This window comes from Athalia rosae, chromosome 8 (assembly GCF_917208135.1).
Source record: "Athalia rosae chromosome 8, iyAthRosa1.1, whole genome shotgun sequence".
Taxonomy (NCBI): Eukaryota; Metazoa; Arthropoda; class Insecta; order Hymenoptera; family Athaliidae; genus Athalia; species Athalia rosae.
The window spans coordinates 6,168,332-6,194,842 of record NC_064033.1 but is presented as its reverse complement, the minus strand read 5'-3'; the positions used below and the strand labels follow the sequence as shown (position 1 = coordinate 6,194,842).

The 26,511-nt window shown below is 38.3% G+C and overlaps 2 protein-coding genes across 4 annotated transcripts; both read right to left on the bottom strand.

Moving 5' to 3' along the window:
- Positions 1–134: 134 nt before the first annotated feature.
- LOC125502045 lies at positions 135–20,645 on the bottom strand. 3 transcript variants are annotated; one of them, XM_048659546.1, is made up of 3 exons: positions 20,519–20,645; positions 478–555; positions 135–404 (listed from the first exon to the last, which is right to left on the bottom strand). In XM_048659546.1, exons 1-3 carry the CDS (start codon positions 20,531–20,533, stop codon positions 138–140), a joined length of 360 nt encoding a protein of 119 aa, XP_048515503.1. In that variant the 5' UTR covers positions 20,534–20,645; the 3' UTR covers positions 135–137. The 3 variants fall into 3 exon arrangements, with proteins under 3 accessions (XP_048515503.1, XP_048515502.1, XP_048515501.1); XM_048659545.1 differs by having other exon boundaries at positions 478–558; positions 20,519–20,637; XM_048659544.1 differs by having other exon boundaries at positions 478–558; positions 20,524–20,605.
- A 2,348-nt stretch (positions 20,646–22,993) lies between these two features.
- On the bottom strand, positions 22,994–26,360 carry LOC105686271. The gene is made up of 2 exons (XM_012400926.3): positions 25,640–26,360; positions 22,994–24,769 (listed from the first exon to the last, which is right to left on the bottom strand). Exons 1-2 carry the CDS (start codon positions 25,658–25,660, stop codon positions 24,509–24,511), a joined length of 282 nt encoding a protein of 93 aa, XP_012256349.2. The 5' UTR covers positions 25,661–26,360; the 3' UTR covers positions 22,994–24,508.
- Positions 26,361–26,511: the final 151 nt, after the last annotated feature.

Sequence of the window (26,511 nt, the reverse complement as noted above, 5' to 3'; positions counted from 1 at the left end):
AGCAGCGTCGTTTCATGTAAAGAATTAAGACCTTAATAATTAAACTACAGATATAAACCTTGAAACAATCAATTTATGAGCGTATGTATTAAACTTGAGATCAACAAAAATCTTAAATGAATAAAATGTTTATTAAATCACATTCGTTCGTAAAACTCAAAAATCCCTCCTCTCTGCCTCCAAGCGGGATGAACCCAATCGTTGACGGGATGATCTTTGCCCCATTGTCCCGCGTGCAGCCACCTTCTACCAAACAGGTCGAAGGCCTCATCACCGACTTCGCTTTCAAACTCATCTTCAACAACTTTTCGGTGAATGCGGATCATGCGCCGCTCGTGACGCACAGCCTGTGCCCTCGCGATAGAAATACAAGGGCCGTGCTCCTTTAGGTTTGAAAGACGGATCTGTAACAAAAATTTCAGCTTAAATCACAGAAACAATTCGAACACCGATTCACATCACTTGATAAACACTTACTTGACACCCCCACGACACCGGAATTAGCAAATCAGTTTTCTTGAAACTCGGATGCATTTTCCGCTTCCGGGAAACTGTCTGCTAAATACAGTAAAGACATCTCGCTCAATCTTTGTGACCAATTAAAGGCTCTAAAAACATGCATTGATTTCACCGAAGACAGGCTCGACACACTCACTCGGAAGAAGTTTTTGTCCAACATCGGAAACAAATCTAGATTTATTAAACTGTTATCTAAGTATTTACGAGACAATAACGTACGAGTTAACATGGCAGCAGAAGACGCGGATACTTAAACAGTGAAAACAGCGATCCAGGTGAAGGTCCTGTCGCAGTCGTTGGGAATGATACCGATTTATCAGTGCTTCTCATCGCTTTGAACGACAACAGGAGAAACGATATTTATCTATATAAAATTGTTCCTGGCTGAGCGAAGGATTTGTACACCGCAGCAGATCAGGATGAATTCAAGGAATTCATACTATTTGCACACGCAGTCGTTGGATGTGATACAACGAGTGCGATGTACGTGAAGGGTACAGTGCCGGATTAAGGTATAAGCAAAGTAAGCTAAGCTTAGGGCCTTGCGACGCACGGTGGTCCGAAGCAATGTAAAAACCAGGACATCGAGAAAGTTTTAAAGCTATTTTTACAGCGAACGTAATAACTCTTGTTTATTTGATTGAAAACTATTTTGTGTATACATGAAAAAAACTTACAAACTACCAAAAAAATTCTTTGCTTCACGAAAACCATAGTACACGTGTCTCCGCTAGGAGGCCTAGCGCGTGAAGTGCCTGTGGCGGTCTCGCCACCGTTACCGACACCATCGAGCGACAGCAGCGACAAGCGGCGAGCGCGGAAGCAGGAGCTCAAGCCGCGAGAGATTTTCGGGATAAAAGGGAGATCGAAGATTCTCGAAAGGCCTACAACGGTGGCGCACGCCTTTTCCCTTGGTTAGAAACTTTTCGTCACGATTTTCCATTAGCATTAAAAGTTCGCATCAATAAAAAACGAATAAAATAAACTTGTGGAGTCCGGTGTGATTGCAACCTTCCTATTATCCCCGGCCCCACATGCCGCGTGATCTTACCCGTTACACAAGTAATCCCTGTTGATTATAACCCGACCGATTCTTCGGGATACTAATCGATGTATTTACGCTCGACTCATTCGAATCCGAAACAACTTTGCTTTTTAACATTATATTTGTCATTCATTCACCATACTAAATTCAGAAGGTATAGTTTTTCTTTTTCTTTTTCTTTTTCAATTCGAAATAGATTTCTCTTCGGGTTTTTTTTGATAATCGGGGGCCTGCAAATTTGTGAGAGAATGAAAAGATTCGAAAGCGGTTGTCAGAAGCGAAAAAAGAAGCATGAACTCGCGATGCAGCTAAAAAAAGTTGCCTAAAGTAGACAATTATTTTGTTGCCTCGGGAAAACAGTTTGAACCCCGAGAACAAGCAGCGGAACAAACCAGTCGAGACGAACCTTCTACCAGTAGGGCCGATACAGTTTTTAAAGCTGAGACTAATGCTGATTCAGAAGTTGAGAAACCTTCGCGATTGGATATAAGTAGGTAATGTAGAATGTGCAGATATCGTCAAAGTTTCGGAAGAAGTAGCAGTACTGGAAGATTTTGAAGTGACCGGTAATATTCTTGAAACTGAAAAATGTAATAAGTACACTAAAGCTAATGATATCGGTCTTTGGAGTGTACCTTCAAGCAAAGATGAGATTTCGATTATAATCCGAGAAGGCTTGGAACATCATCAGCATCGTACAGGTCCATTTACAAACCCAAAAAAAACCTTCCAAAATAAGTCTATTAGATATTGTTCGGCTGGTCTCTTTCTGGTAACAAAAGTTAATGGAGAAAAGTATGATCGAGAATGGTTGACGTATTCTCCGACTACTGGTCGACTTTACTGTTTTTATTGCAAAGTCCTTTCATCATCGTCTGTAAAATTTGCTAATGTTGGTTTCAACGATTGGAGAAATCCAATTTCAATTCAGAAGCGCGAAAATTCGGAAGAGCACAGACAAATTTTACTTAGATATTTATCGCGTCGCCGAGATCTGCACTTGAATACCAACTTCGAAATCTTCGACAAGCGAATTCAGATCGGAAAAAAATATTGGAGGTAAGTAATTGAACGTTTGATCGCAGTTGTTTGCACATTGGCAGAACGTGGATTAGCTTTTCGTGGTGACGTTGAACGTTTTGGATCATTGCATAATGGAAACTATCTTGGTCTGTTGGCACTTGTTGCAAAGTTCGATCCTTTTCTCGCATATCATATAGAACAACATGGTAATAAGGGTACTGGAAAGCCTTCATACTTATCTAAAACGGTTTGCGATGAGCTCATTCATCTCATGGCTGTAAAGGTAAGGTCTTCGATTTTAAAAGACCTGAAAAAAGCTGGATATTATAGCATATCTGTTGACTCAACACCGGATCTTTCACATGTTGATCAATTAACGGTTATTGTTAGATATGTTTCACCCGAAGATGGTTTGCCAATTGAACGGTTTTTAACGTTCTTGCAATTAAATGATCACAGTGGGAAAAAATATAGCCAATGTCGTACTGAATTATATTGCGTCCTCGCTCTCGTACATTACATGTGTAGTATCCCTTCAGTCCGATCGTAGCACACGCATTTAGAGTCCTATAATATAGGTATATAAATGTAAATCAAAATTGAATATTTTTCTTCATGATCTTTATAGTTCTGTCCGTGGTTAGCAATTCGAGTTTTGCATATGTAAGATTTTTTCTTACTTTTTTGAATAAGTTTATTCTTGAATTTCGTGTTGGAGTTATACTGGGCATTCGTGGGCGTAGATTTAGTCTATAAGGTGGGTACAAGGTTCAAGGAAAAGGGGTAGTTCTTATGGGTATTTGGTTAGTCAGGTGTGGTTATTGTGAGATTGGTCAGTTTGTCTTGATGGGAGTGGTTTCTTATTTTTTTTTTTTAAATTCGGCGTGGTCAGAGTATATAAAAGCACGGGTTAAGGCGCGATATCGGCTAATACGATCATCTCTTCGTACCGCTGTGGTAACTAGTAGTTATAAAGCGAAGGAACAAAATTTAAAAGAAAGAAAATGCATCCGAGTTTCAAGAAAACTGATTTGCTAATTCCGGTGTCGTGGGGGTGTCAAGTAAGTGTTTATCGAGTGATGTGAATCGGTGTTCGAATTGTTTCTGTGATTTAAGCTGGAATTTTTGTTACAGATCCGTCTTTCACACCTAAAGGAGCACGGCCCTTGTATTTCTATCGCGAGGGCACAGGCTGTGCGTCACGAGCGGCGCATGATCCGCATTCACCGAAAAGTTGTCGAAGATGAATTTGAAAGCGAAGTCGGTGATGAAGCCTTTGACGTGTTTGGTATAAGGTGGCTGCACGCGGGGCAATGGGGCAAGGATCATCCCGTCAACGATTGGGTTCATCCCGCTTGGAGGCAGAGAGGAGGGATTTTTGAGTTTTACGAACTAATGTGATTTAATAAACATTTTATTCATTTAAGATTTTTGTTGATCTCAAGTTTAATACATACGCTCATAAATTGATTGTTTCAAGGTTTATATCTGTAGTTTAATTATTAAGGTCTTAATTCTTTACATGAAGCGACGCTGCTGGGCTGCTGAATTAATTGGTGCTGTGTTTTGTGTCTGAGTTGTGCTTTCCGATTCCTGGTTATTCTGCGAGTTGACTTGGATCATTTCGAAATTTTCTTGATTTGCCCGAGGGTTGTTGGAATTGTCGTTTTCATTATCCGGGTTTTCGACATTGGTCTGGGGCTTTTGATTCATCCGATTATTGTTAAGATGTAGAAGCAAGTTTGTTACCGAATCCCATAATGCTCCGAGAAGCCATAAACTCCACCCGTAAATGGTGCGAAGGGCGTAGCCGTGAACAAGAGTATCTATCGCGAATTTTATGGCTCTGAAAGTTACCCGTGCACCGACTAACGTAACACTAAAGGTACCGACTGTATAGAAAAAACTGTAAATTCGTCCCCAAGCTTTTTCGATGGTGCGCTTAATTGCGTTTTCGTCTATTAACCCTTTGCGGACGAGTGTCGGATATATCCGCCCAACTCTTGCGCTGCGGCTAGCGTACGTCTGCCGTCGTAGACGATAAGATAAACATGGGGATACTAGCCTAAGACGTCAAGTGGCCTCCCAATGAAATTAGATACTTTTGGACGATGAAGTCTTATCTTCCGTATAATGTAAACTTACGATGCAAGACCATGGTAGGGTCAGAACGAATTTCAGTTTGTCGAGTCAGTATTTCAGTGTCACTGCCAGAGCAACCGGCAAAGTTTTCCGCATATTTTACATTTTATAACATCCTACACACGATGGCGAAAAGATCCAGAGATAGTACTTTCAATAGTGACAGTAATGATGAGTTCCAGTTTGACTCTGACGACACAGGTGTCATTAGTTCATCCAGTGGAAGTGAAATCCTTGCAACAAGCAATGCACTCAGGCGCTTCAATGTGGGCAGTGATAGCAGCAGTAACGAAGAGATGAATATTCAGTAAAATGATAGCCGTAGTGATAATGAATGGACGAATGTTACAAACCACGATATCATTCCACAAAAAATACAGTTTAGTTCTGGGTTACGAACCCCTGGTTCACAACTACAATCAACTTATAAAGAACCGTTAGATTTCTTCAACTCGTTCTTTACGGAAGAGTTGATCAAGAAAATATTTGAGGAGACTAATCGGTACGCAAATGATACGATACAAAGAAAACATGTAAAAAAGAGGTCCACATGGCGTACATGGACTAATGTCACACTAAAAGAAATGCGAGCATTTCTCGGAATAATATTACTTGTGGGAACAATGCCACTTCCGTGCCTGAAGGATTATTGGAGCACCGACAGGAAATGCAGGATCCCGTACTTTGCAGAAGTATTCAGGAGGGATCGATTTCTACAAGTATTCCGGATGCTTCATACAAATGAAAATACCGAAGGTAGACAGAACCTGACAACAAGGATGCAGAAAATTAGCAATTTTTTGGATTACATTGATAGTAGATGTCGAGAAAATTTTGTACCCGGGGAGCAATTATCAGTGGATGAATCCATCGTCAAATTCAAAGGGCGAATAACTTTTATTACGTACAACCCACGGAAACCAACCAAGTGGGGTATCCGTATTTACGTTCTTGCAGACGCCAATATTGGTTATATACAGACTATTTTACCATACTGTGGCAGTTTTACTACAGAAAAATTACTTAGACCAGATCTGCCAGTAAGTACAAGAATAGTCTTACAACTATACCACAATTTATTGCAATCCAATCCTGGCGCTGTAGGATACCATATCTCCAACGACCGATATTTCACCAGCATTCCCTTGGCAGATGCACCACTAGAACTGAAATGTCATCTGACTGGAACTATCCAGACAAATAGGAAATTTATTCCAGATGAAATAAAAAATCCAAAGATTGCGAAAAATGAGATGGTTGCTTACAGACGGAAAGATTTACTATTATTGGCTTGGAGAGACAAGCGTATAGTGACCATGCTCAGCACCTGTGCTACCTCATCTTCAAAAACCGTCACTAAAAGGTCAAAGAAAGAAGGAGTAACTGCTACTGTGAAGCCAGATGTGGTTCTAAATTATAATAAATACACGGGCGGGGTAGACAAAGCAGACCAGTACACAGGCACGTACTGCTTTATGAGAAAGTCTCAAAAATGGTGGCGAGAATTATTTTTTTGGGGATTGGACGTTTCTGCGATCAATTCCTATTTATTGTATCAGGAACATCACAAGAAATACAACATAAAAAAGTTAAGCCATTTAGAATTTGTACGTCGTTTGGTAGATCAATTGATTGGAGATTTTCGGGATGCTGATCCCAAGCCTCCTTCGACTTCTGGAACAGCGGAAAGGCTCAATGGCCTTCTACATATTATTCGGCGAAATGAGACAGGAAGAAGCAAAGATTGTGTCGTATGCTCGAATCGGAAGGTAAAACATGGAAGGAGAGAATCGATGTACTATTGTGCTACTTGTTCAGCTAAGCCGACCTTGCGCATAGGTGATTGTTTTGAGCGATACCACACAAAGGAAGAATATAAAACGTATAATATGTAAACACGACTACATTTGTTCGTTTATGGTTCTGTTAGATTTCATAAAAAAAGTTATTTGTTAGTAAATTTGTTTGTTTATAATTTTTAGGATTTTTTGAATAATTTATTTGAATAAAGCCTTAATTTGTAAAACGCAAATATGCGACGTGAAAATTTTCTTTACTGCAGGCTCCAATACCTGTCGTCCACAGCGACGCACGCCCGTCGAGCGTCTCCGTCCGCAAAGGGTTAAGCTGGAATTTTTTGTTACAGATCCGTCTTTCAAACCTAAAGGAGCACGGCCCCTGTATTTCTATCGCGAGGGCACAGGCTGTGCGTCACGAGCGGCGCATGATCCGCATTTGCCGAAGAGTTGTCGAAGATGAATTTGAAAGCGAAGTCGGTGATGAAGCCTTTGACGTGTTTGGTATAAGGTGGCTGCACGCGGGGCAATGGGGCAAGGATCATCCCGTCAATGATTGGGTTCATCCCGCTTGGAGGCAGAGAGGAGGGATTTTTGAGTTTTACGAACTAATGTGATTTAATAAACATTTTATTCATTTAAGATTTTTGTTGATCTCAAGTTTAATACATACGCTCATAAATTGATTGTTTCAAGGTTTATATCTGTAGTTTAATTATTAAGGTCTTAATTCTTTACATGAAGCGACGCTGCTGGGCTGCTGAATTAATTGGTGCTGTGTTTTGTGTCTGAGTTGTGCTTCCCGATTCCTGGTTATTCTGCGAGTTGACTTGGATCATTTCGAAATTTTCTTGATTTGCCCGAGGGTTGTTGGGATTGTCGTTTTCATTATCCGGGTTTTCTACATTGATCTGGGGCTTTTGATTCATCCGATTATTGTTAAGATGTAGAAGCAAGTTTGTTACCGAATCCCATAATGCTCCGAGAAGCCATAAACTCCACCCGTAAATGGTGCGAAGGGCGTAGCCGTGAACAAGAGTATCTATCGCGAATTTTATGGCTCTGAAAGTTACCCATGCACCGACTAACGTAACACTAAAGGTACCGACTGTATAGAAAAAACTGTAAATTCGTCCCCAAGCTTTTTCGATGGTGCGCTTAATTGCATTTTCGTCTATTAAATTGTTGACTGATATTCCTTGATGTAGGGATTCTTGTCCCGTAGCCTCTCTTGCGATAGTGTGTAATACAGCTGGTTTTTCGACCGGGAACATGATACTGTTGCGCAATTTATCTAGATCTTCAACTGAATAGATTCCACCAGATGCAAGGTTAGAGGGGTTTTCGTATTTCCACGAGCTTTTAGTTTGTGCCGAGATTTCCTCTGGTGCTATAGCGGTGGCTAATTGCGGCAGGGCTCGATACCGAGCATTATTAATATTATACATAGGAGCAAGAAAAGAGTTACAGTCGATTTGATTTCCAGTTTTTACGAGGATGTGTGTTCTATGTAACATGAATAAACTTTCATTGCCTCTGAAGATTGGTAATTCTTGAAAACATGCTTCGGTTTTACGGGTTTTTACCTCAACAGGTACACATTTAGCTATCCTGACGACTTCTCCCGAGATGTGCGCTATATATCCGGGTTTTTTCATAAAGTGGTAAGCGAATTCGGCTGGAGCTAGAGGAGCTAGAGCTAGGGAATTGTGCAAGACTCTGTTTTCTAATTTGCATTCTTGCATAATTACGTCGTTGTATAGGGATATTATTTGATTACGGAGGTGGCGTTCAAGGTAAACGAACTTTGAATTTATATAGGTGAACATGTCCATATCAGTTACTGCGATTCCTGTTTTACGTGCGAAAAAATCTCCATCCTCTCTATCCAGGATAAAGAGTCGCGGATGTTCTGTTTCAATGAGTTTATAACCACAGACTGGAAGGTAGCCCCTAACGGAAAGTGCGAAGGTTATTTCATCAGAGGTTAAGGAATAGATTTCTTCGCCATATTTATGAATTGAGTTGTCTTTAATTTTTTGGGCCTTTCCTTCGTACAGCACTGTGAATCTATGAAATTTGCATTGATCGATCGGGATTAAACTCCAAAAGGTATTACCACCTTCGAGATCCATGCAATCTCCCGCGGAATAGGTGCATCTAACACCGGAACGAAGGATTATTTCGTTTTTCTCTAGATTAACTGTTGCTAGATATTCTTGGATCGTAAAAAATATTTGGCCTTGAACCACTACGCTTTCCCAAGAGCGGTAGTGATCTGAGAATCGTTCGCCTTTGCATGTTCCATCACTATCTGCGCTTCCTGCTAACTTAATTGTTCTAGAAGAGGTTGTATTCAGCGGTATATTGTAGAACACACTATTATATGTTGTATAGGATCTGGTGTTAATTATTTTGTTACATTCTTCGTGTGAAATTTCTATTATATATTCAATGTCTCCGTTAGATACCATTGAGATATGCGAATGCATACCGCAATGATATACAGATCTGTGTATCTCGATTTTGCATTGTACTATTTTTACATGGGAAAAATCTGCGGTCTGTAGGTAATAGTTGAATTTTCGTAGTGTTAGTTATCGGTTTAGAAATTGGAATATCGCATTCTTTGATATTAAGCAGGGACAAGGTTGTAATATTCATAGATGGGGCGCCGCAGTCGTAGGCTATTAAACTATTACCTGTCCGAAGAGTAAGGATTAAAAGTCCCATGAGGGTTGACCTGATGTTGGACGTGTCCGTTCTTTCGGTCCTGGAAAGAAACGTACCTACGCTGATGTGAGGGAATGTTCGTATTAGTGAAAGGATTAGTAAGCTATTTTAGCTCGATCGCAGTGTATTATTTTTCTTTTGTTTTTATTCAATTCGATTTCTATGTCGTTTTTGTCTGGAAAAATTTCTGTAATTTTATACGGACCTTTGTAATTATCGTCCAATTTTCCGGTCCTTTGATTTTTGACTAAATATATTTCTTGTCCAATTTTGAAATTTACGGGGTTAATTTTCTTGTCGCAATACTGTTTGGATTTTAATTTCGCTTTTTCTAAATTTTCGCGAGCTGTGTTTCTGGATTCGATTAGTTCAAGTGTGAGATTTTTAACATGATCGTCATAGGTAAGCACTTCGTCTATGTATGGAAATTCTGAAGGTAAACGTGCATCGCGTCCGTAGACTAATTGATATGGGCTATATTTTGTACCTTCGTGTATGCTTGTATTATATGCGAATGTAGCGTGTGGGAGCCATTCATCCCACTTCTTTTTATTTGTATAATGCTTTAGATAATCAGATAGAACTTGGTGACTTCTCTCTAAGGAGCCGTTCGATTGCGGATGAAATGCTGTCGTTTTTATTTGATTGATTTTGAAGGCTTTAGCTAATCTTTTCATTACTTGACCGATAAATGCTGCTCCTTGATCTGTTAGAATTAATTTTGGGCATCCGTAATTGCGTATAAAATTTACTACTAAGGCTTCTGCTATATTGTCTGCTGTTGCGTTGACTAATGGTATTGCTAAACAAAATTTTGAGAGGTCGTCTTGCATCGTAAGGATATACTTATAACCCTTATCGGAAGGTGTATTAATAGGTCCTACGATATCGAGTGCTAATTTATCAAAAACGTTTGCAGAAGTGTCTGTAATGACCATTGGTTGTCTTGTTTTAATTCGTACTAATTTCTTTTTCTGACAGCTTACACATTTTCTGACAAAATCTTCCACCTGTTTTTTAATATTGTCCCAAAAATATTTCTGTCTAATTCTATTGTAAGTTTTAGTAACGCCTTTGTGGCCTGCGATTGGTGATTCATGGTTTTCCTGAATTATTTTTTGTCTTTGCTCTACCGGGGGTATGATTATTTCGTCCTTACAGATTGTTATTTGAATATGGGTTTTTTCGAACGTTTCGCGGATTACAAGTTCATAAGATTTTCTGAAATATCATGAGTTATACTATTATCAGATTCTTGATTATCAGAATGTGAGGATTGAACATCGGAATAGTCTGGGAGAAACGAGGATTCATTTTGTTTAACTTCTTCACTCAGACTTTCGTTAGATGAAGATTGAGAATCGATATATTCAAAGATGATCGAAGATTCATTTTGAATGGATCTATGATTTCGAGAATGATCTGGACTACTAAAATTTTCAAATAATCTAATGTTTTGAACTAGGTTTGGATTTTCATCTTGAGTTTGGATTTCTCGCTTACTAGGAGAATTTTCATTGAGGTTGGTTTTAGTAGTAGATAGTTCAATATGCTTTCTAGGATTTAGAGTTTCTTCTTCCGAAGATGATTCCTTGATTTTGAGTGGAGTAAAGCGTCTTGTGTCAGATTTTCGCTTCATGGCTGCTTTACTTTTTTTTCTACGAGAGTATTCTGGAGTGTTTGAGTTCGCATGGGACCTCTTGAGTGCGGGCTGACCGTCTGTAAATTCCATGGGGGTGTTTACAGCAGGAGCCTGGTTTATGTTAGTTTCGACGACCGAGTCTAAACGCGGTCCTCCGGGGTTTTCCTCATTTATAGACTTGGTTGTTTCACCAATTTTACGACTTCCACGTGCAGAGCCATGGAAATCCTCGATGTTTGAATCTGAAGTGCTCATAAGAGGCATATCTTTATGACTTTCACGTGCAGGGCTTGGAAAAGTTTCTTTGTTTGATTCTGCCTTCGTACTGGAATATTTATTTTTCAGTTTTTTCTTCTCCTCGTCCGAAGAATTTGTTTCACTCGTACAACCCTTGTGTTTTTTCAAAATAGTCCGTATATCGGAATCAGACGATGATCTTAATCTGGCAACGCCTGGGTTGGGTCGATGGTTAAAGTCTTGGGGTTTTCGCCATTTGAATTTTATAGGATATATTTCTCTATATTCGGCATTAACGGGATTCCGCGATAAAGCATCAGCATTCGTATTTATTTTACCGGCTTTATATTGAATTTTATAGTCGAATTGTTTTAGACGTTCTCTCCATCTCATTACACGCGACGTTGGATCATTCATTGAATTTACCCATACTAGCGGTCTGTGATCGGTGATTAACGTAAATTGTCTACCATAGAGATACGGTCTAAAAGTTTTTAATGCAAAAACCGTTGCTGCCATTTCCTTTTCGGTGGTTGAGTAGGTACCGCAAAACTTCCCACTAGATTATACTGGAATCATTGGATCCGAATTTATGCAAAATCACAACGGAAAAATAGATTATAAATCGAATACCATTACCATCGATGATGTTGAAATTCCTTTCTCGGATAAAGAAAGTATTCTGCTCCCGGCCAGACGGAAGACTATCATGTTCGTTCGAGTAGGAATCCCAAATGTTGAAAATGGTTATGTACCTCAATTAGATCTTCACAAAGGTATTTTTGCTGGTGAAGCCATTGTAACAAATAACAATGGTATAGCTTATTTGTACGCGATAAATACCCTGGAACGCGACGTTGAAGTGGACATCCCCGTAATTCCATTATATCCTTTTGATATAAGCGTAGACGAGGATGAAAATTCAGTAACGAATAAAATCGCAGAGCGCAAAATTACTCGGACGCGAGGAAACCGTGCTAATGAGATTATTAACTTGTTGCGAATCGATCACTTAAACTCGGAAGAGCGTAAATCGGTTATCGACTTAATTGAAGATTACTCTGACCTTTTCCATATTCCAGGAGAATCACTTCGTGCTACAGATACTTGCATGCATCAGATTAATACTACAGATAATATTCCCATAAATACTAGACAATATAGACATCCACCTTTTCAAAAACCAGAATTAGAAAAACAAATTTCGGATCTATTGAAAATGAATATCATAGAACCACCTAAGTCACCATATAACTCTCCGTTATGGATAGTTCCCAAAAAAGAAGACTCAAAAGGCAATAAAAGATGGCGATTAGTTATAGATTACAGAAAATTAAATGAAAAGACCATAGGAGACGCGTATCCATTGCCCTTAATCTCAGATATTCTCGACCAACTAGGCGGAGCCAAATATTTCTCAATAGTTGACCTAGCCTCGGGATTCCATCAAATCAAAATGGATCCAGAACACAAACACAAAACAGCCTTTACTACCCCTCATGGCCACTATGAATTTAATAGAATGCCTTTTGGTTTGAAAAACGCTCCAGCTACGTTTCAAAGACTTATGGATTTGGTTTTATTAGGTTTACAAGGAAACGATTTATTCGTGTACTTGGACGATATCGTGATCTATGCGCGATCACTTGAAGAACATTCGATTAAATTTAGAAAACTTGCTGATCGATTACGTAAAGCTAATTTAACTTTGCAACCGGATAAATGCGAATTTCTGAGAACTGAAGTAAAATACCTTGGTCATATAATTTCATCAGATGGTGTTAAACCAGACACAAAAAAATTAGAAGCCGTACAAAAATTTCCTACACCCAAAACTCCGAAAAACGTCAAACAATTTCTAGGACTCGCAGGTTATTACCGCAGATTTATTAAAGATTTTGCAAAAATTGCCAAGCCGTTATCGGATTTAACAAGCAAAAATAAAAAATTTGAATGGAATTCGGAAACTCAATTAGCCTTCGAAACTTTACGTAATAAATTATGCAATCCACCAATATTGCAATACCCAGATTTTTCAAAACCTTTCGTTGTTACAACAGACGCATCGGGATATGCAGTCGGAGCTATTTTATCGCAAGGTAAGATTGGCGAAGACCTACCTATTTCTTATGCTTCACGCGTTTTGGACAAACATGAAAGAAACTAGGTACAACATTAAATTCTCCGAGAACATTATTTATTTTGTTAAAAATTTGTCAGATAAACTCTAAGCATCGGACTTTTAGCAGTATCGGATCTATCGATTGCGCTAGCCAATCCAGAAAAATAGAACTTCTATTCTCTGCCACCTAGATAAGTCTTCGGACGTCAAAAATGCTGAGAAGTTTAGATAACATATTGCCGATCGACTCTGTCTGTGTCCTCTGCATGTTACTTATTGGTCATGTCTTCTACTATACTCGATTGCTGTGCCTGTTTGCAACTGTCCCACGATTAGTTAGTCCCACGCAAGACTAATGTTCAATATCATTAATGAATTATGCTAATTAATTGAGTATCAATGTAGCTATTAATGCTTTGTTTATAATTTTGGTATTCCTGCCCAAATAGTTGTGTACGGTTTACTGAATCAATTTGTTTGACTAACCGAATATTTTGTTGGGAAAGGGGGGGAAAGTGAACTGAGATCGAATGATATACAAAAACTATGGATTTCAGAAATTTTAGAAAATACACAAAACTATTAAGTAAAGGATAGTGCAATGGAGTAGTTTTAGTCGCTTCTAGGAGAGATTTCGTAACTTCTACGCGAAAAAATGATCTTCACCTAAAATACAAAATATATCTTAGAACAACGTACTCGATTCTTTATGAAACTATAAACAAAACATCAATTACGGTAATTCTTGACGTGACATAAATAACCAGAATTCTTGTTTATAATAGACAATATGTTGACAAGTAGTAATACAAAGCTAAAAAATCGTGTCCGGTAGCCGACCGCCATTACCCCACTGTCGCCTATGAGGTGATTAATTTCGATTAATTCTTGCGATCGGGCAAAATATTTCAATTTTATTGCCACCTGCATTTCACAGAAAATACCACTGTTAAGTCAACGTTGTAGATACATTCATTCTGCAGAGGAATGATTAATTTCATATCTCAATGCATATTTACAAAATTCTGGTTGATTTGACAAAAGTTTTTTCTGAGTGATGCTCGTACCGTTCTCGCCATGAAAATTTTTGTTTTCTTGTTACTTGTATGCTATATATAGATGAGGGAATCGACCGGGAAGCGCTATTAGCTATATCTCCTCACTCTAAAGAAATAGAACAGCTGATTACGAAAATCGGACCAAGGTCAAAATTTCAGAAAGCATTAGCCACGTTTCAAGCCATTATGTCAAGCAAATTTGAAGTTATTTCAACTACGGCTTCAGAAGCGCAATCTGATGCAACATCCGAGTTGATTTCACTAGATTTATCAAGCATCGAGGTATGAATTCATCCATTAAAATTTTGATGTTCTACGTGATTTTTTGTGTTCGATGAGTATACATAATATCTGCATACAGCTATAAGTATTTCGATCAGTCCTATGCATTCTTGTTTTATTAATTAGGTTCGATGACTGTTATGATTCAGTTGAGCAATTGAGGTTTCTAGAAAATATTCGAAAAAATTTACTATTTTTTTGATCGTATAGGATTTAACGGAAAACATTAAGCCGGTAGAGGAGAGTCTTCCATCTATCATTGTCACAGAGGCAGATTTCGGAGATCATCTCATGCAAAGACAAATAACGGGCTTACAAAGCTTAGATAAATCACCAGAACGACCACAAAATATCAAAACGAACGAAGAGCAAAATAAGGAAAACCTGCAGCCAGACGATCATCATTGTAATCAGCCGAAAAACCAAAAAGTTGAGGTCATACCTGTTCAAATTTCGGAAGTTGATCTGAATAGCGGCGATGTATTATTCGACTCCAGTTTACATTCATTGGTAATTGAAAATGCTACCGTTTGGTTAGAACTTTTGATTTGACAGTCGCTTCATTCATCGTTGATGGATTTTATTAATATTCTTACGATCATTCGTTACTTTCCCCCATTTACATGATTTGTATATGAGTATTATATACAGGGTGCACCATTCAACTCTGTCACCTCGAATAACTTGCTTATTATTGATTGTACCGGAAAGTGTCACATAGAAAAGTTGTTGCATTCGAAGGGGGAAAATGAGTTCTGGAAGCGAATGTCATCCGGAGGTCATATCTTATGAGATTTCGGTGGTAGCGATGTTTTTTTAAATGGGACTACCTATTTTCTTGCTCACCACAAGAAAGCTGACATCAAAACGCATCCAACCATGTGCAACACTATGACCTTCCGATGACCTTCGGCTTCAAAATTCATGATTAAACAATGGAGGTGGGAATTCAAGGCGAATGAATTGTATCGGCACATTCAATAGTTCTTTCACCTAATTTATTTTATCAAATACTCAAAATGTTGTCCATCAACTTAAATGCAATTGTCTAATACGCCGTATTAGTTTATCAGGTAGTCTATTCACTACTCCAAATACCAGGAATCGTAGAGATCAAACATTTTACTACTCACATTCAGCTACAATGTTTACAAACACCGTAGATTGTCTGAGACTAGGTTCTGTTGTTCGAACTTGAATAATGTTCCGTCCGATTCATTCAGTCTAATACGGAATGCTTGAGAGCACTTCCTTTAGAGTACTTTTACTTCCAAACTAATTTGTAAAAATGTTCACGCAATTGGAAAAAATTGATATGGTGTTTTGTTATGGCGAAGCAGGGCAAAACTCAGTGCAAGCATGTCGGCTCTATGCAGAAAAGTATCCAGATAGAGTACACCCGACTCGTGGTACTATTGACAACGTCATTAGATTATTTCGTGGAACAGGCAGTGTTCAACCGGCCAAAAGAAATCGAGTTAAAACTCAAACTCATGAAGGAGCAGAAGTCGCTGTTTTGGCTGCCGTAAGAGTGGATCCCCATGTTAGTTCGCGACAACTAGCTAGATCTTCTGGTATTTCCGAATCTAGTATTTTGCGAATACTAAAGCGTCATAAATTTCATCCATATCACATTTCACTGCATCAGGCTCTCGAAGATCAAGATTTTCAAAATCGAATGAATTTTTGTCATTGGGCACAACGGCAATTACAAAACAATGAACGTTTCTTCGAGTACGTTCTATTCAGTGATGAGTCGACTTTCACAAACCATGGTGAGGTCAATACGCATAATATGCACTATTGGTCGGATGAGAATCCGAGATGGCTTCGACAGGTCGTTCGCCAGCGTCCATGGAGCGTAAATGTGTGGTGTGGCATTTGGAATAATCAAATCATCGGTCCATTTTTCATTAATGGAAATCTAAATGGACAAAAATACGCCGACATGTTAACCGACCAGTTACCGGAATTATTAGAGGATATCCCAGTACAAGATCGCCAACTGATGTGGTATCAACATGATGGTTGCCCAGCACATTTCGCGCATGTATCACGTAGTGTACTGAACCGAAAGTTTCCCGGAAAATGGATTGGTCGAGGAGCACAAGTTTGTTGGCCCGCTCGTTCTCCTGACTTAACACCACTTGATTTCTTTCTTTGGGGAATGATCAAGGATACTGTGTACCGAGACGTCCCAACGACATCGGCGAATATGAAGGAACGTATCATCAATGCGTGTGCAAATATTACTCCGGAAATGATAAGCAGAGCTAGGGAATCCTTTATTATGCGTATTGGCAAGTGCATTCAGGTCGATGGACAACATTTTGAGCATTTGATAAAATAAATTAGGTGAAAGAACTATTGAATGTGCCGATACAATTCATTCGCCTTGAATTCCCACCTCCATTGTTTAATCATGAATTTTGAAGCCAAAGGTCATTGGAAGGTCATGATGTTGCACATGGTTGGATGCGTTTTGATGTCAGCTTTCTTGTGGTGAGCAAGAAAATAGGTAGTCCCATTTAAAAAAACATCGCTACCACCGAAATCTCATAAGATATGACCTCCGGATGATATTCGCTTCCAGAACTCATTTTCCCCCTTCGAATGCAACAACTTTTCTATGTGACACTTTCCGGTACAATCAATAATAAGCAAGTTATTCGGGGTGACAGAGTTAAATGGTGCACCCTGTATATATTATAATCACTACGCAAACATATTTTATTTCATAGCCCACATACCCAATGTGAACAAGTTCCGAATGTGTATCAATTTTCAGAGCAGCTGTTGGATGGAAATTTGTTGTGAATACCGAATAAATAAATACTGCATTTGGTAGCGGCAACATGATGGTATTTTGTACCGAAAACAAAGCAAAATTTCTTTTAGACATGGCAGTTTCCCATTTAGCAATCTTAGCCAAACGATTTTTCGTACTACACACCAAATAAAAACGTTATTGTAGACAAAAGGTCGGTAATTTGGTAGCTGTAACCGAACCATGTTTCGTATTAGCAACAAAAGCAAAAGACAGTCGAGGCAAACTGCTTTGTTTTCGTAACAAAACTCCCAGTTGTAATACGTTTTGCTGCGCTGACGAAATTATTTTTTTAGATAGATTTTGTCATACATACAAAACGAATAAGTAACACCTACAAAACAAGGCTAGCAATATTTTTTTGTACATCTAACAAGAAATTTAGTTGTTTAAATAATAAACAAATTTTTTTGTTAGTCCAACCCTTTTTTTGTTATTACAACAAAAAGTTTTTCTCTGTGTAATAACATAAAACTCCTAAAATATTTTTAGTGAATTTCACTTATTTTATTGGTACTGGCCTGGTCCACACCGACGAATAATTTAGGTACAATACTGTTGAGTGTCCATACCCTGGTTGCGGCTGCACATGTTTGGTTAGGTTAGGTATTCGCAAAATGCGAGCTCGTTTTTTCGTTACAAAGTTTTCATTCTCGCCGAGGGTTTTCACGATCGTTTCCGCCATATATGTACTACTCCTATATTGCCAGCACCGCTACGGTAGTCGCGAAAACATCACGGTGCAAACGTATAGCAGCCTTTCACTCACACAATTCGTGTACTCGGGTGTTTATGCGCATGCGTTGGTAATTTCTTCTGTTATGATAACATATATCTAGTGAGACCTAACCTTAGCATATAGCACATAGTCAAGCTACACGACTTTCAACAGAAACATGGTTTAAGAGCAGCAAATAAGCTGACTAAAAAGCATGTACAGTACGAAAATAACAGAATGAACGTCAAACTGGCCGTACAAACTCTAAGTCTGAGTGTTTACAATTCATTCCTTTTTTTGAAGAATCTACCTGATGATGAAGTAAATGTTCAGTTTAGGGATTGTTCGGAAACTGCGCAGTTTTGCCGGAATTTTAATGATGCAGGTGACATGTTGAACTGTAAAAATAAGTTTTCTAGACTTCGGTATAATAAGCCTTTAACCGAGGAAAACTTTGAAGAAATGCAAGCATATGCTACTAACTTTGAAAATTACATAAATACGTTGTGCGATGAGAAAGGCATTCCTATTCTAAAAACTAATCGTAAAACTGGTTTTATAGGGATAATTATATGTCTAAGGAATATGTTTCCGTTATTTCGACAATTGCAAACCTTAGGACTAACGTACTTATTAACGTACAAATTATCCCAAGATTACTTGGAAACTTTCTTCAGTGCGATACGAAGTCGAGGAGGATTTAACAACAACCCAAATGCTTTGCAAATCAAGAGTGCCTATAAACGTTTACTCATAAGGCATGAAATAAAAGAATTTGACAACGGTAATTGTCTCTTTGATTGTATAGACATTTTGCACGTTTCTTCGAGACCTAAACAAATTAAGTGTCCCATTGGGAATCCAGAGCTATTGGTCAACACAACAAGTTTTGATCATGATTATGTCAGAACGTGTTGGGATCTGACGCCATTCGTGGAAAACATTGCACGGTATATCGCCGGGTATATAATATATAAATTATATGATACAATTAATTGCAATATATGCAAAGGCCAACTAATAGGCGACGAAATGCCATTGTTATCTGCGATCAAAAATCGAGGACCTTATTTGAAGCCATCAGTTGATGTGTCAATGATTTGCCAGATAAGCGAAAAAATTATCCGGCAATACTCAATTTATTTTACACAAAATAATACGCGACAGTTTTTATTAAATAAGATCATGAACGCTATTGGTATTCCGTTCTCGAACGAAATTATGTCGGAACACATTTTATCTCAGGATGTGCTGGATAATCATCGAAGCCAGCTTTGTAAATATATTATAGAACGGTATAATAATATTAGATTATTCCACGAGGCCAAAAAGATGTCAGAGAAAGGTGCTTTTCTCCGCAGTAAATTTACCAAGTTAATATTATTTCACCACCAATAATTTACAAATCAAGTCATTTGGTGATGGTCTATTTTCATACGTCATATACGATTTTTGTGTGTTCAATGTTATGGTTTTTAACGCGCATTGTTGATTAATACATCATTTTTCATAAAAAACATAATTTCATTGTCATCCTTCCTTTTATATCCTTCATGCATACCGTTGACTGATACTAATCTTCAGTCAACGTGCATACTACTGATACGATGCATGGCGTAAGCCGCCTTCGCAATCATTCGAATATACCGCTGCTGCGCTTGCGCTGATCCGTTAAAGTACACCAGTGTGTTATATATAAGGTATCTTCTGTCTCGCTTTCTCGGCGCGACGTGACGGGTTGACAGAGTTGAAGGATTCACCCTGTATATGGGTACAATGCTGTTGAGTGTCCATACCCTGGTTGCGGCTGCACATGTTTGGTTAGGTTGGGTATTCGCAAAATGCGAGCTCGTTTTTTCGTTACAAAGTTTTCATTCTCGCCGAGGGTTTTCACGATCGTTTCCGCAAACGACTGCGAAACCTATTCGTTCATCCGAATAGAGTTTTGAGGTTGTGAAACATTCTCCAGGAGTCTTTTTCACTAATTTCTTTTTTAAATCGGGATATTAAGTTTCAAGTAATAGAATTCGAGTAATTATTGAGCATAAAACGTGGGATTTCAACTCCTCCTCTGAGAGCTTGTGTTCTAATTGTTCCGCGAGATGCGAGCATATTCTTCCTACCTCCTTTATTTTCAATTCTTATGCCAAGATTTAATTGAAACGATCGCTTTCCTCGTGTTCCGTTAGTGGAATATCAGAAATTGCACACGAGGGTCAACGCTGTGAGTTTGGGGTTATTATTTCTCATACAACGCGTTACGATTTTAATTATCACCAAAACGAATGCCAATAGATGTATGTACGAATTTCATATTTCACCGGAGAAAATCATAATTGTAAATTTTCACCAATTGAACACAAAATGCACTTACCTTACCAGCAGCCATTGTCGAGGAAGCAATTTCTTTTTCTCCATCCTCCTTCGTCGATCACTTTCACAGTCACAATTCAACCGACAGAGTGAAGCTCTGAACAAAATTCACAGTCGGCGTACTTGTGCCCCCCCCCCCCCCCTCCGCGCGCGCGGCTACGAGGGACTCCCTCTACTCTAATTTTGGTAAAACCAACCCCAATATGGCGCCCAAGATACATGGAACGTCATGGATAGTTAGGCCCACTGGTTAGGCCCACTGAACTAGGTACATCTCTATTTCAGTGGTTCGGCCTTGTCAACATAAGACAAGCGCAAGCGCAACCGCCATGTTAAAACGGCGGTAATTCAAAAAATTCGTAGCGTTTTAATCAGCAATGGCTAGGCAATGACCATTATCTCCACAAACGAATACATTATTTGAAAAAACCATCGACGGTGCTTCACTTATTTATAAGTCGGTTGAAGCTCATAATTGTGAACAATTGAAAAGGTGGCTAAAATGTCATGCGTGTACGCAAAAAGCGAGAAAAATGAGCTGGTTGAGAGGTTAGACATTGATATGTGTTCACCATCTGAAAACATAAAAAAATAAGTTCATTTACACAATGTTATTCTTATTGATAATGTCAATTCATTTGTAATAATGTCATTTCACATGTGACTTTCTTGATGATTTGATTTTTTTTTTCTTCTCGATATTCAAGACAAGGTTTTGGAAAGTTTATAAAATAGAATTTATTGGTTCTGAATGATCAATATCGCGTATCGCTTTTACACACTCCATAACAACACCGTTTTGTTTTTCCTTTTCGTACGGGCAACATTATTACAATGAAGTTCAAAAAAAATTCTCTGCTTATTATTCGACTTGCTATTTGAGTTTTTTTTCCACTCTTGTTACAATTAATCGACTATAATTTGTGTAAAAATCTTCGATGTATGGATAGCGGACATTTTTGTATGGTCGTTTACAAAAAGTAGTACAAAAAAGATGGCTGATACTGAAGCATGGGCAAAAAAAAATTTTCGTGATGAAAAGGTCTTGGTTATATGAAATCGATTTCCAAACTTTTTCACTGTCTAATAAGGACTTGAAATCAATAATTGTGCGTTAATCTTGCATTTTTACGATAAAAAAGTCGAACGAAAATCGGAAAAAAAGCGTACAAAAATGGTAATTATGGAAGGCCAACGACCGGACTGGTCTCAAAAAATGTTGAAAAGAGAGAAGTTTGAGATATGAAATTGGAAGAAAAAAAAAAAAAAATCAAATTAGGCACTCACTCTGAAAAAACGAAATGATAACGTTTAAAACTCAAAAATCACGTATAAAATAACTTTACATTATTTTTTTTTTTTAATTGGAAAATATCTCGGTAATAAATAAATCTAGGTACAAATTTTCCGATGCGGGACCATTTTCCGAAATTTTTTCGCTCTCCGAAAATATATTTCGAAAACAAACTCAATGCGACGATTTAGAATATTTCTTTTACATCCAACGCCGCATTTCCTTTGCCGATTGGTTTCGGATGCTGAACAGTTTTCCAATAATCTCACGTAAATATAAAGGGTGAGGCGCATTTATCTCGAAACACCTGCGAAATTATCTCGCGTTAGCAGCTGGACGTTGATTGAAAAAATCGTTCACACGAAAGATATCTGGCTTCGAGAGGGGAAATTTAACAGCGTTATATACTCATTTTTCGTTATTATATTTTCATTATTCAGCGGATTATGGGTTCAAGGTTATTCAAAGGTCAACGTCAGTTTTCCGAACGGAATCTCATATGTTTTCATCACTTTCGTGACCTATATGTATGCACAAAAAAAAAAACAAACAACTTTTCTTCGAAGAGTTTTGCCTATACTTTTTTGTTTAGATATTTTATAATTTCGCGTATCACGACGTAGTACAGTTTGATTATTTCTATTGTGCGAAAAGATCTATTGGAAACTAGGACAAGTGACAAAGGTTATCCTAGAGTTCATTGCAATCTATATCGGCCGTGTTTCGATAATACATCTTGAATATTATATAACGTGCACGGATGACCGTTCATAAGATTAATGTATAGAGTATTCTAAACATATGAGTAAAGAGTTCGAATCTGAAACTACGCAGGGGAAGATGGGGTGATTGCGAACATCTGAGGGAGGTTAAGAAAAAAAATAAGGAAATCATATATAATTATAACATTTTTTTTTTTTTTTCATTTTATTGCAACTCAAACTTTGGTACCTTATTTTGGTATTTTGGGACAATTATGTTGTCTCGAAGTCAAAAATTAGGATAATATTTTCAACGAAAACAAAGAAGTAGCAATCCGCCCAATTACCCCATCTTCCCCTATATATATATGGGTAATTCCGTGTCAACTCTACCCACCATTTTGCCTAACCATGTTTTATTCGCTTCGCAATTTTCCGTACGATTCCACAACAGCTCCGAAAGGCGCTCGTGAATTTTTTCCAGATTTTTTACCATAATTATTGGTTTTTTTTTTTTTTATTTGAATCTCAAAAATTCTTCAAAATCTTATAAATTTTTATATATATATATTCAGCCCGTTTACAGGGCGATTTTCTTATTTGTAATGTACCGACTCTATATATGCTATTTTATTTTATTTTAAGTAAAACAATATTTGTTGTCTGCGTCCCCGAATTACCAAACCTTAGACCCTCAACTTAATCTTAACCAGACCCTATTCTTTGTTCACATTTCCAGCACATACTACTAAGAGGGACCCTCATAAAATCATATATCTTTTATTACCTATTTCCTATCCATCTGCATTGCAGCTGTAACGGTCAGCGTCATACCGACAAACTTTCCATTCCCAAAATCGGTATTCCCCCTAATTTTCCTATTGGCTAATCCTTAAAACTCAAGGTTCCTCCCACAACCTCTTCTCCTTAAAATTCATCCCTCAAAATCAGAATAAGTTCAGCTCCCGACCAGTACACTACAAAAATCTTCCAGAAAAGGACTCCAACATTCTAAAATTTTAATAAAAAAGATTTGTTTCACTGAACCAACAGTTTTGTGTTGACCTCATCCCAAATCACCCCGATTTGACGGTAGTGAGCCATTACATATTTCCATGCTCTTCGACGCTTCAAAAATTTTGAACGACACGGTGTAGATCCTTTGAAAAATTCCAAAAATTTTCAAAAAGTCAGCGAAACTAACGTGGTCAATTCCGAACATTTTTACAGGTGCGTAAAAATCGTAGAATCGTATGAAAAATGGCGAAGATGATAAAAAGTAGCGGGGGAAAATCGTTGGTCGAGTTGCCAAGGAATGCCCCATATGTTTATTCATATATTTGGTGACAAATGTGTGGATATCCTTTTACAGCAATTTCACTAAAATTGTTGATACGTATCTTCCCTGGTTACTTTGGATTATGTATCTGGATTCGGGGTGGTTTCGAGTGTTTGGTAAATATGTCAACAATGTATATTTATCATGCCTGCGCACCGAAGTTGGTCATTCGTTGATGCCTTTCAATGTATAACCTTGATTATCCGAACGAGTCGCTTCTATTTACCTTCTATTCTCTTCAACTCATCATTTCTACGAACTGTATACGAATTCTATGGCTAATTCTGATTTCCCTGGTTCCCCATCGTTCGAACGAATCAGGTGATTTATTACCTGCGTCGCGATACAGGTGCGGTCATAGAAAAATGCCGTATAAAAGGCTGTCCCGGGTTATTCGGGAAACTTGGGTAGATATCCTTTTCTTTCTGATCGAAGGTCGGCATGCGACTCTGCGGCTCGAATTTCGTTGGTATTCAGGTTCAGAGTTGGCCCTTTGAAAATTTCAAGTATATATCTACCTACTGAATTACTCCCAAAGTTCAAATAGCTGTGACCGTCCTGGTTTAGAAAATGGAATTTAGGTTAGAAACGGAGGTTAGATGAGGACGTTCGTTTTTTCGGGGCGCCCCAGTGCGCGGGGTACGCCAAGGGGAATAATTAGTCGTAATTGAAGCGACGTTTGCCGTCGAACCTGAAGCCGTAGGCCGCGCTGTTTGGAACTCCGACCAAAGCGGGGTTGCGGTACTGGTTGAAGGAACCGTGGAGATGGGGTGGCCTCGCCGCGCCCTGGTCCCCGTTTCGCCAACTCTTCGGATAAAACGCCTCGAATTGTCCATCGGGAATGAGGATGTCCTTCAGCGAGGCGTCCTCGGAGTCGTAAGCGAACGCCATGGACAGCGCCCAGGAAAACAACGTCACCTGCGGAAGACGCGATCGAGCGCGAGCGATTTTCAACGAGAGATCGGCAAGAGAAAATTCTCATTTTTCATTTTTTCATTTTTTCAATTCATTTTATTTATGCATTGAAAAATTTTTCATTTCCTTATTAATTGGAAATTTCCATTTTTCCATTTTTCAATAATCGAAAAACGCAAATAATTTGTTTTTATAATAATTTTGATAATAAAAGTAATCATTATTATTATCGTTGAAGAATGTCTTATTGTTACAATAATTATCTCCTGGTAATTGAATTTTTTTTAACAACGAATTTTTGACAATTCTGAAAATTCACTCTCTTTTAGTTAACAATATCGATTTTTCGGAACGCTATATATTTATTTGTTTGTACTATATTTTTGAGCTTCCTGAGCTCTATTTTCGATAATGGAATAATGGAATTTTCATCAATGGAAAAATCAAAAATCTGACAATCATTTGAAAAAACATTATTTTTAAATATTTGAATTGCGAGATCTCCCTGAATATGGAATAAATATGTATTCCAAATCGATTAACTAAAAGAGTGTGAATTTTCAAATTGTAAAAAATTGCTGTTAAAAAAAATTCAATAACCAGGAGATAATTATTGTAATAATAAAACATTCTTCAACGACAATAATAATAATTACTTTTTAGTCAAAATCATTATATAAAACAAAATATGCGTTTTTCGATTATTAAAAAATGGAAAACTATAAATTTCCGATTAAAAACGAGATGAAAAATTGTCCAAATTGAATTTTTCAGTTCCAATGAAAATTCAAAATTTTTCAAAATAAATCACACAGATCGAAAAAATGGATAAATGGCCGATTTTTTTGTTGATCACATTATCAGATCACCTACTTTCAAAATGTCCTTCTTCATCCTCTTTAGCCTTCGTTCGGTTCGAGCGAAAAATCCTTGTAATCGTGTTGGACGCGCGAAATTTTGCGCGCTGCCGTGTAGCCGCTTGTGGAGCGAAGACGTTCGAGAGAGCAGGGGTCGGGCGTCCCAAGGTCAGCGCAGCGCATAAGCGATAATTTTCGGTGGATATTCGCGATCCCGAAGAAGATCTATCGAGGTACGATTCCGCACGCTTGCGAACGTGGGAACCCGAAGAGCGTCGAATACACTGAACCGAAGTTGGCCGCTGCTGGGCACCGAACGATCGAGGAAAAGTGAAAGCAGCTCCGCCGCGTTTACACCAATGTTTATTAGATGGGTAGGTATTGTACGTACGTACGTACGTACGTTATACCCGATTATAATGAGGTTATGCATATTTATTGTTGAAAATGAAAGTCTCCGAGGAGGTGGGCTCGGTTCAAGTTCGTTCAATTCGATCATCGAACGTGAAGAGCGACGCGGGTCTACCGACGGAAACTATAAACGTAGCGCAAAAAACGCACTGCGCTTCCTTTTTCCGCCTCTTCGATTTTTTAAGATTCGGACGTCCTTTTTTCCTCCTTATTTCGAGGCGAACATTCGGAACTTATACGTAGATTTCCATCCGCACCTCGGGCCCAGGATCCGGGAGACGGGTTCGTTTCGAAAAAGGATATTCTATACCGATTTTCGGTGAACGAGAAAAATTCGAAATCTCGATCAGCCCCAGAGGTGGCCTGATTTGGTCGCAGGATTTATGTTCCTCAATTGAAACTGCAAGAGATTCTGAGCTGTTCGAGGTCGTGTACAGGCCCGCTTCGAATCGAGTACAAACGAAAATAGAAGCGCGT